This window comes from Lolium rigidum, unplaced genomic scaffold, assembly GCF_022539505.1.
Source record: "Lolium rigidum isolate FL_2022 unplaced genomic scaffold, APGP_CSIRO_Lrig_0.1 contig_34223_1, whole genome shotgun sequence".
Lineage (NCBI taxonomy): Eukaryota > Viridiplantae > Streptophyta > Magnoliopsida > Poales > Poaceae > Lolium > Lolium rigidum.
Genome location: NW_025900264.1, coordinates 239,585 through 250,715, shown reverse-complemented (window position 1 = coordinate 250,715; position 11,131 = coordinate 239,585). Strand labels below are relative to the sequence as shown.

Sequence of the window (11,131 nt, the reverse complement as noted above, 5' to 3'; positions counted from 1 at the left end):
AGCAAAATTTGTGAACGCTGAGATAATTGCTCTTGTCTTGCTTTAGTTTATATCCACAAGGGGCTGGTTGGTTACTTATTTGGTTCCAGTTAGTTTATTGATATTTTGTCCAGATTTTTTATTATTATGAGATTTAGTTTATACTTATAAAGGCTGGTTGGTTACTTATTTGGTTCCAGATAGTTATTGGTCTTTTATCCAGAATTTTTTTATTATGAGCTTTAATTTATACCTATAAGGGGCTTGGTTACCTATTTTATACCAGATAGTTTATTGGTTTTTTGTCTGGAAAGCAAATTTATTATGAATCATCAGCCAGTGATAAAATATTCAAATCTGAATAAGTTTGCTTGGATCAATATTACCAAAAGAATGATGAATCTTTCTAATAGAAGATGTACGGTAATAGCTCGTTTGTGGGTACTCCCAAATGGGCTCATTTTACCATTTTTCCATATATTTGAACCAAATTTGATAAGGTGTGACTTGAGCCTCAAATTTGCATATTAGCCTCGAAGCTAAATGATGCAGAATTAAAAATCAGCTAGCCAGGTGTAGTTAAATAGCGTAAAATTGGCTGGGGTGTAGTTAAATGGCAGAGGTGTAGTTAAACAACATAAAAGATAGCGGAGAGGTAGTGAAATAGTGTAAAAATAGTGGTAGGTGTGGCTTCTCATGTTTTCATGCTCGATTTGGAGTTGGAGTGTTCGATTTCCTCTTGTTTGTGGTTTCTTTTAGCTTGCTTTGTAAGAAGTCGTTTGGTATCCATTATTTGGGTCTGGAATCCTGAAATTTATTTTGGAATTCCATAGGTGGACTGTTTGGATGCCACATAATTGGGCCGTCATTTTATTTAGGAAATCCAGCAAAATGACGTTATAGGTAAACACAATTCCAAGTTGAGACATGTTATTTGCGTTTCTCAATGGAAGCCATTTACAAATTCAATATTGAATTATGTTGTCATTTGCAATTCCTGTGAAAATCAAACAAGTGTCCATTTCTGAAATTACAATGTAAATGAAATGAATACGTGTATTTATTTTAAAATGCGACAAACGAAATGAAAGTCTGGCTTCCAAACGACTTCTAAGAGGTTTCTTCCTCAATTTGACCAACATGTATCTTTATTTATAAATCAGGGTGAAAGACTATTCCGAGTAAACACGTACAGCAACAAAAATCATACGCATTTCAAGCTGCGGAAAAATGAATTTACCGTAGATTTGCTCAGTAAGTACGTGAAATAGTGTAAAAATAGTGAAATAGTGTAAAAATAGCATAAAAGATAGCGGAGAGGTAGTGAAATAGTGTAAAAATAGTGCTAGGTGTGGCTTCTCATGTTTTCATGCTCGATTTGGAGTGAGTGTTCGATTTCCTCTTGTTTGTGGTTTCTTTTAGCTTGCTTTGTAAGAGGTTTCTTCATTAATTTGACCAACATGTATCTTTATTTATAAATCGGGTGAAAGACTATTCCGAGTAAACACAGCGACAAAAATCATACCCATTTCAAGCTGCGGAAAAATGAATTTACCGTAGATTTGTTCAGTACGTAGGTCCAAATAATCAACTTATGTGACAACATTGAACGATGAGTTTGCTCCCAAGCTAGCTCATACCGTGTGCCATGCGGCCGGCCGGCATGCAGCAGCTAGCCAGCGGAGACCGTGCGGTAACAGCGAATGGATCAAAGTTGACGGGTTGTCGTGACTAGGTAGAAATCGTCGCGCCGGCACGACTTGATTCTCGAGAGTACGGCACTTCAACTTTGTACGCCCGAGCTACTATCTCAGTTATCCTTGCCATCCTTGAACCACACACCATCGCCATGACCTCACCAGCATCCTATATATGGATGGACGTACACAGCTCAAAACTCAAGTCAAACCACAGCAAACGAGCCAGCTTCCAAGTTTTCCACTGCCTTCAGGCTTCAGTAGTCCATACTCCACACCACTACCACTCTCTCTGAAACACACGCACCACCACAAAGCCATGGTGACATTCACGGCACGCCGGAGCGAGCCCGAGCTGGTGCGTCCGGCGAGACCGACACCGCAGGAAACCAAGGCCCTCTCCGACCTCGACGACCAGTGGTCGCTGCGGTTCTACGAGTCCATCGTCGGGTTCTTCCGCAGCCCTCCTGGAGAGAGCGTCAGGCCGGGCAAGGTGGCCAAGGGCATCAAGGCGGCCGTAGCGGGGGCATTAGTGTACTACTACCCGATGGCCGGCCGTCTGCGGAAGATTCCCGGTGGAAACAAGCTGGAGGTGGACTGCACCGGCGAAGGACTGATGTTCGTGGAGGCGGCCGCCGACGTGCGGTTGGAGGACCTCGGCCAGCCATTGGTGCCGCCGTACCCTTGCGTCGAGGAGTTCCTGGCGGATGCCGGTGACACCAGAGATGTTGTTGGCAAACCTCTGCTTTTCCTGCAGGTAGTGTTTCTTAATTGTACTTTATTTTCTTTTGTTGCGTTCTTTCTTCTATAGCTGATGGGCGATAGTAGTGGAGTTTATTGGTTCGCTCCAAACTTATTGGGTATGAACAGAGTGTTTATTGCCTTTTGAGTAAATTTTCAATTTTGCATGCAGACAAAAATGTGTGTCTAGGCAAGTTTTGTCCGTTATCTTTTTCCCATTTCTGGTAACTAGTGCACATACACCATTTTCTGTTTATCATAATAAAACAATTTAAAATTGGAAAGTTATTCGATGCATTTGCAAATTACTTAGTACTCTGTAACTATTAAATTATTTTAGCTTATTTTTGTTCATTTGGTGTTGTAAAAACTAGATGATTGAGCCTCTAAGTAAAATGATTGTTTGCACTAAGTATGTTCCTATCATTGTTGTGAAGGAATATTTAAATTAATCATCAACTAAGTATGTCCGTGCTAATTGTATATTTGATGTGTTCCACAGGTGACACAACTTAAATGTGGAGGATTCGTTATTGGACTACACATGTGTCATTGCATTGCCGATGGTTTTGGTATCCTACAGTTTATAAAATCCATAGCCGATTTTGCATGCGGTGAACTTGTCCCGACCACTTTGCCTGTGTGGAAAAGAGACATCTTCACTGCACGTATGCCACCCTCCATCTCACATGTCTACCCAGCATATAAATCATTTCTTCCTGGGTTAGATTGCACGGAAGATGATGTGATGCTATCAACTCCACCGGAAAGCATGGAAGTGCAATATATGTTCTTTGGGCCAAAAGAGATGGAGATTTTGAGAAGTCATGTCCCAGAACATCTCTCCAAATCTACAACAACATTCGAGCTACTTACCGCCGTCATGTGGCGATGCCGCACAATCGCATTGGGCTACAAAGCTAGCCAAAAAGTGCGAGTCATGTTTACTTTGAATACACGTGGGAGAAGCATAAACGGTGAAAGTGCTGTCCCACGTGGTTATTATGGAAATGCACATTTCTCTCCCATGGTCGAGGTGACAGTCGATGAGTTGGCTACCAAGCCGCTAGCACATATACTTGAGCTAATGCGCAAAGTCAAGATGGACACCACAAAAGATTGCATGAAGTCAATGGTAGATTTGATGGCACTATGGCGAGAGCGCTCACCTTTTAGCATGGACAGAACGTATGAGGTTAGTGATACAAAGTGGGTTGGAGGCAATGCATTACAATTTGGAAAAGCTGAGCTTGTTGCTGCTGGCACACCGCATGCCGGAGATTTCACTTCGAAGTTGATAAGTTATCATACAAAGTGTAAGAATATAGATGGTGAGGACTCGACCGTGGTGTCGATATTACTGCCAAAATTGGTAATGGAGAAGTTCACAAAGGAGATTTCCATTTGGATGAAGAAATGAAGAGGATAGAACATACAACAAGTCTACTCTATTGTATACATTTGTAGTTTACTTTTAGTGTTCTTTACTCCTTTTTTGGTGATTTAGTATCTTGGTTGAAACATTGACCAATGTTTGTACGAATAAAGATTCTCGGAAGTTGTGTAATAGCATGAGCGGTGTTTTGGAACATGGGTGCATATGCTCCCTATATTTCGAAATGTATCTTACATACATTTTAATTTTTTAAAAGAATTGAAACTAAAAGTTCGCACGTACATCTTCACGTGCTACGTGCTCACAAAGTCGTTTCATAAAAAATCAACTTATCATGTAACGTGTGTAAAAAAGACAAAATTGAGTGCTAAAAATAATGCTTTTCGCAAGATAAACTTTCTCTTTTTTATATAGACCACACAAAATATTGGTTTTTCGTGAAACTTGACGAACGCACGTATATTATGGAGATGTACATGTAGATTTTTTTATCCAAATTTTTTGACATTTCAAAATATGATTTTTTGGTAGAGGGAGCGTACGCACCCGGGAGCCGAATTGAATTTCCGCAATAGTTGTTTTCCCATTTTATGTAAGGAAGTGTGAATACTACCTCCGTTTCAAAGAATAAGGTGCCCTTGTTTTACGTGATTTTTGTTTGACCAAAAATTACTTTAAATAGATAAGCATTATTTATATAAAATTAGTATCATTAAAAAGTTCTTTTCAATACGAATCAGACAATACTAATTACTTATAATATAATCAAGATTTTGTTGCTAAATTTTTATGATCAAAGTTCGTCTTGGAATACGCATGCGCCTTATTCCTTGAAACGGATGTAGTAATAAGTATTTCTCTTCAAAACATATGTGCCAAGTGTAGGTAAAATTTTATTTTCGGAGAATCTAATTTAGTTCGTCCATCCCAAATGATGGGAATTTTTTTATTTCCTATTTCTGAAACTGCAAAATTTGTGAACCGCACCACTATTTTACACTGTCTTGGAGCTGGGGCTTGCCTTTGCCCAGTTTGTTCAGTGTGCTTCATGAGAGCCTATGTTTTTGGTATTTAGTCCCAAAAAAGATGTGGAAATATTGGCTACCAAACTTTATGAAGTGAATGTATATCAGTCTGTTGATCAGTCGATTTTAAAAATATCCCTTGATCAACAATACCAAATGAATGATGAATTTTCTATAAAAGAAATGGTGGGAGGTGAATCTGCTTTTCTGGCTAATTTGCTCAAATATCAAAATACATTTTCACTATCTTAAGAGTTGAAACTTGCCTTTGCACAGTTGGTTCGGCTTACCATGAGAGCCTATGTTTGTTGGTGTTTAGTCCCAAAAAAATGAGAGCCTATGTTTGTTGGTGTTTAGTCCCAAAAAAATAAGACGATGAAATAACAAAATTTACTGTCGCCGTCCGTGGGGATCGAACCCACGGCCACGTGGTTAAAAGCCACGCGCTCTACCACTGAGCTAGGACGGCTCTGCTTGTAACTTTGACAGGCGAGCTAAAGTAATTTTAACTCCGGACTGCTGGAAAGGACGGGCACAACGGACTGGCGAAACATCAAAACAAGGGAGATCACAGTAGACAGCTCCAGTTATAAAATTCAAGTGCGTGACAAACAAATTTACATAATTCGCTAAAGAACAAACTTAATCGACGGCTACAGTTCATATCTACAAACATACAAGCATGAAAATGGTCCTCCACATGCTACATATCTCGCTGAAAACTGAACGGTAAACTGAAGAAGAAACTGCCTAGGTATCGCACTTCCACTTGGACGTCGGCACACAGTTCAGATAGTGGCACCAGTGGCAACCATCGTTCCCATTCTTGCCCTTGAAAAGCATCACCAGCGAAAGTATGAACCTGCAACACGGATACCCGGTATCAGACTCGTTTCATGTCTAGCATTAACACGACGCAATCTCTTGTTCATAACTCTGTCTCAATGGTGTTAACTGTACTGCGTTTGTCAGACTTACCCCACAAGCAGCAAGACGAGCGCCACAACCCACAGAACATATTGGTATGCTTTGTACTTGGGAGGCTGATTAGTATGTGGCAACTCACTGCGTTCCATCCAACCAAATTGGGGCCTTGCCAACAGAACAAAACCCAGAAGGAAGCCGGCGATGAAACCACCAATATGAGCAAAGTTATCGGCATGTGGTAGTATCCCGATTGCCACGTTGATCACGATTATAAACAGAAGAGTTACTATGGCTGCTACCTGCAATAGCACATTAACTTGATAAGCAAAAAATGAAGGTTTTAGGCAACTGGGTAGAAGAAAATGCATGTGCATTTCTGTATCTTGTCGACCTTGTTGGAATAAATTGTCCAGTTCATGAGTAGCTCAGAAAGCATAGACCCAAGCAGCCCAAATAAAGCTCCAGATGCACCAACAGAGATATTGTTACTACGCAGGAACAGCGCAGAGAGCACGCTGCCACCGAAACCAGACACTAGGTAGATGGCACCAATGCGAACTTGCAAGCAAAAAAAATACTAGTGTCAGTGCATACAGTATTAGTTAAGTGCAACGAATAAACACACTCAACATCGACCATTATATCTACATCTGAATATTAATACAGTAACATAGTTCACGTAAATTTTGATATATATTGTCCATAGCTGAGAACTGACATATTTGGGTTGTGCTTCAGATTCCACAGTACACAGCAGCTCTAAGGTAATTAAATGTTAGATTCTTTAGATAGTTTGGCCAGAAAATTAAAATGTTGCTAGATCACAGCCACTCAAGCGAGTTATGTCCAAACGTAGAAACAGAACATTGTCCAAATGATGCTAGTCACACTGATTCAGCATGGTAAGAAGCTCACCAAACCCAAATTGCTGCTCAAGACGAATCCCAATGAACAGCAAGCTTAGCATGTTGACAAGCAAATGGATTAGGCCGGCGTGGAGCCAGATGCAGCTAATGAGGCGCCAGCCCTGGTTCTGATGGACGACTTTGTTCCAGTCAAGAGCTCCCATTTTCGCCAAACTGCGAAGACAGAGAAGGCCGTTAACTTCATCACCGTGTATCCTGCAATATCTTACTGAGGAAATAGAATTCAAGATTCTATACACAAAGTCAAAACAAACATCAAGCTTCGGTGGTTACTGGTCAGTGAGCTGCAAACCTAAATGAATATCTTACTCAACAAGTAAACAAGTTGCAATTATTAAAATAAGAAAGGCATGCCGGTACTGTCAAAGAGAAAACTCCAGGGTCTCGCGATAGCTCGTGTTGTTTTATAACAGTGCCACTAGAAAGATTTTCGCAAAAGTCAGAACAGATTCCAGAAATCCATCTACTAGATTATTTTATTATAATAACACATGACATAATCCATTCCATCCGCCTGCAGCACAGCCTGGTCAATTAGCGGCTGTAACCCAACAAAAGCAGCAGATATCATAGCTGACTCCGTCAGCGATTCAGGCACAAAATACAAAGAAAGCTTGAACATTTTCGGGCTGTGCTTTGCGCTGAGGTGGGGATAGTAATGTCTAGTAGGTACGGACGAACTAGAGGTATAGGTGTAAATGAAATTGTGGAGTGGGTCGGACAGTGGGATCGAATTCGACAGGTTCAGAGTCCAGATCGGTTGAAGCGAGAGATCTGAAGTGCTAGAATCTATCATAGGACACAGCTCCCTATCTGCCGAGCTTCCAAATCACTAGATGATGGGGAAGGCATCCGAATTCGGAAGCAAAAGCTCGGAGCTTTCCTCCGGCTAGTCCCACTTGAGAGTTCACGCCAGCAAAAAAGAAAACGCCGGGTTTTTAACATTACGAGCTGAAATCACGGAAAAAGAACCGAAATTTTCTTTACTGGAGGAATTAGCTAGGAACGCAAGCGCTGGCAAGAAAAGGAATCTAAATAAATTTCGTAGTCCTAGATGAAACTGGTAGAATGAAGATAAACCCCCAAATCCGCCCACCCAATTCCACCTCAAAACAGACGTCCCAAAGCTCCCAATTCGACGGGATGGCAGAGCAGAAGAGAACGGAGCGAGAAGGAAGAGGGAGGAACCGTACGTGGCTGAGGAGGGCCCGAGCAGCGGGTTCTCGCGGAGCGGCTGGAAGGAGAATCGCCTGAGGAATCCCGCGACGCAGGGCTGTCCGGGGCCGAGCGCGGAGCCGTGCTTGGGGCAGTCGTTGACCCACATCTCGACGACGAAGACGGCGATGCAGGCGACGATGACGGTGGGCACGAGCCAGGGCCACCACTTGCGGTCCCCGGCGCCCTCGTAGCCCCCGTACGCCCCCGGCCCCGCCGGCGCCGCCGCCGCCCGCCCCTTCTCCGCGCCGTTCGCGTCCATGCTCGCGTGCTCGGCGGTGTGAGGTGTGGTGTGGTGTGGAAGGGAGGGAGAAGGATGGGGAAGAAGCTGGAGTCTGTGAGTCTGTCAAGTGGCGCTGTCTAGGCTGGCTCGGGTACGGTGGCTTGGAAGCGAGGAGACGGGGACAGCGACGGTAATGGTGGTGGTGGTGGGTGCGGGGACCTGTGGCACGCTGGCGGGCGGGGCCGGAGGGGCGGCCGGGGCCACGGCGCGGTGGGGCGTTGCTGTCCCCGCGCGCGCACGGGATGGTTCGCGTAGTGTAGCGTGGCGTGGTAACTCGGACTAGTAGTTGTAACCGATCCGCGTGAGGAAGAAGGGGGAGCGCGGGAGACGTGAGAGGATTAGGCGGCGGCGGCGTCGCCGTCGTGGGCGTGGAGTGGGGAGCTGGAAGGGGGGCAGGGTGACGTGACGAGGTGGGAAGCGCGTGGGGCGTGGAGGCGGGGGAGTGGTGAGTGGAGCAGCGGCGGGATTTCGTGGAGCCGTGGCAGCGTCATCGGGGCGTTGAGGTGGCCAGCTGCGTAAGAAGCTGCTTGCTGGGCCTGCCTGCCGACCGACCGAGCGGCGGCCGTCGTCGCCTTCTCCGTGCACGTCTCGTCTTTCGTCTTGGTATCGTGGTTCGGCGGCACCGCAGGATACCCGGCGAACCGCGAACGTTCCTTTATCTGCAGCACCGCGTGCGCGAGGCGGTGCTAAAAGCGAAACCGGCTATCCATACTCATTTCTGATTTTTTTTCTATACTCCTCCGTGCAGTTCAACAGCATTCACACAATTTAAGGCAAACTTTAACCATTAACTTAGTTAAAAAATTATAAATTATATGTCTACAAAAACTATACTGTTAGATTCATATTAAAAAAGGTTTTCAATAACATAACTTTTTTAACATATATTTTACATTTTATTAATCAAAACGACAATTAAAGTGTTTTCTTAAACAACGTGTGTGCACCTTAAACTGATACGGAGGGAGTACTCGGTATGGTACGAGCTAATTACATCACAGATCCTACATCTTATAATAGGGATCTCAAGGTTTAGTTCTTCCTATAAAATTTGTGGCCGCCGTCCAACAACTTTCCAATCGAGAGAAGATTTGGTCCTAGCCAACGAGAAGCCGTGTATGCCACGCTGGCATAGCTTCACGTGCTAACCGTTGAGTTTCTTGGTAATAAGTAATAACCCATCCCCCGTCGATATATTCTACTGTGAACAAACCTTAGCTCCCAACCCTAGCTCGCGGAGAGTGTCGACCAGCGTGCGGCGGCAAGGTTGCGGGGCGAGCTGGGTCGAGGTTGAGAGGAGTGAGCCACGCTCGGACGAGCTGATGGCGGCGACAGTGAGCGGCTCGGTCGCATTTGCCTGTGGTGGCGGTGGCGAAAGCACATGGGGAGGCGAGGAATGGAAGGAAACCTTTGTCATCGACTACCAGCCTGTGTCGACGAGGACGCTGCCGAGGGCCGCTGGGCCACTCGATAATTCCTTCTGGTTCTCCGATTGTAGAACAAAATTGAAGAAGATGTCTTAGGTGAAGATCTAAAGCATGTGCATAACATTAGAAGCAGGAGTGTGAGGGACATCTAGGAAGAAAATAGGCTCTTTTTAGCTTAGTTCAATTACATGAAGCCTAGTTCTATCATTCTTTGCTTTTCTTATCTTGAGTCTTTCTCTGATGTTGTATGCATACCAGGATACATAAGTTTGTTTCGGCAGAAAAGGGAAAAGGGAGTACAACGTAACACTTGAACACTATGTAGCCAATGAGCATGGAGAGCATCAACAGGAGACAACACACATGCACAAGACCGAGGAGCTCCATTGGATGTTGTCGAAGGGAATCATAGTACCGAGGCCTTGCAAATGCATTGCCACCCGCACAGAGCGATCATCCACATGCTCGCGATCTGAAGCAAAATGGGTCAACGAGTGTCGTCGGCTTGTCGGAGGGCCTTGCTTTGCCGAGACAACATTTCAGATGAGAAAGCACCAATGCCTTCGAAGGGCATTACAAGACCGAGATATCACCGGACTTCATGGACCTTGACCAGAAGCTTTGCCGCAGGGATAACAAGCACTTGCGAGGAGGGGCAGGGTACTTACGCCGTCGAGGGGTGCTGATCAACCGAGACCCTAGAAGTACTACGAAACTCAGGTCAAGAACATTAGCAGTCCTCATTTGATAGAGCACAACTTGCAGGGCACATAGAAACAGCCAAGCGTCATTACTTTTAGCTTTCATAGCAGACCGAGAACATTGCGAGAACAGGGCCTCGCCGCCGAATACCACATCAAAGCGGCAAGACAACTTGAGAGGAAGACAATGACCGACGTTCATCGAGGGTTAGAGGGAGGCACATACCGTAGTCGGGCGGATCCTTGTTCCACATCCGCTCGCAACCATAGATGTGAATCTATCAATGTATGCTTCCAAAGTAGAGGAGACAAAAACATTGTTGAAGGTTACCTTTGTCTGTATATACTCCCACAAATAGATCTCAGAACTTAAGTACTCATCATTTGGTAAATTATGCTAGAACTCATGCTCATAAATCGTAAGGTACTATCGCCTCCCTCAGATGGTTTATCAATCATATGTCATACAGATTGTAGTTCATGATATTTATTGGTATAACGTTCATTTGCTAAAAAAATGCCTAAGTGGCTTGGATTAAACCTAAGCTGAATATTAGGAGTAGCCTTGCTCACACGAGAAATATGAAAAAGAAAAAACCTTGCTAGTTTTATATTATTCCGTTGCCCAAGGACAAGAAACATCAAAATCCAAAACATTACTCTAATACCTAAGGACCAAACATTGTCAAAGAGCACAGCTGAACTATTGACTGAAGACCTATAATTATTCTAAGCCCACACGACATTGCCATGTCTCTCAATCAACCGATTATACTCATGTCAACGATGCTTCACATGTCACCAATGCTTCTCA

General features: G+C 44.1%; 2 protein-coding genes and 1 non-coding gene across 3 annotated transcripts; 1 reads left to right on the top strand and 2 right to left on the bottom strand.

Moving 5' to 3' along the window:
- The first annotated feature begins 1,995 nt into the window (after positions 1-1,995).
- Positions 1,996-3,837, top strand: LOC124681121 (acyl transferase 1-like). The gene is made up of 2 exons (XM_047216072.1): positions 1,996-2,433; positions 2,920-3,837. Exons 1-2 carry the CDS (start codon positions 1,996-1,998, stop codon positions 3,835-3,837), a joined length of 1,356 nt encoding a protein of 451 aa, XP_047072028.1.
- Positions 3,838-5,235: 1,398 nt separating this feature from the next.
- On the bottom strand, positions 5,236-5,307 carry TRNAK-UUU. Its single transcript has one exon. It is a non-coding gene; the product is annotated as a tRNA-Lys (tRNA).
- Positions 5,308-5,393: 86 nt separating this feature from the next.
- LOC124681126 (RHOMBOID-like protein 2) lies at positions 5,394-8,168 on the bottom strand. The gene is made up of 5 exons (XM_047216079.1): positions 7,885-8,168; positions 6,681-6,844; positions 6,157-6,323; positions 5,817-6,064; positions 5,394-5,700 (listed from the first exon to the last, which is right to left on the bottom strand). Exons 1-5 carry the CDS (start codon positions 8,166-8,168, stop codon positions 5,589-5,591), a joined length of 975 nt encoding a protein of 324 aa, XP_047072035.1. The 3' UTR covers positions 5,394-5,588.
- Positions 8,169-11,131: the final 2,963 nt, after the last annotated feature.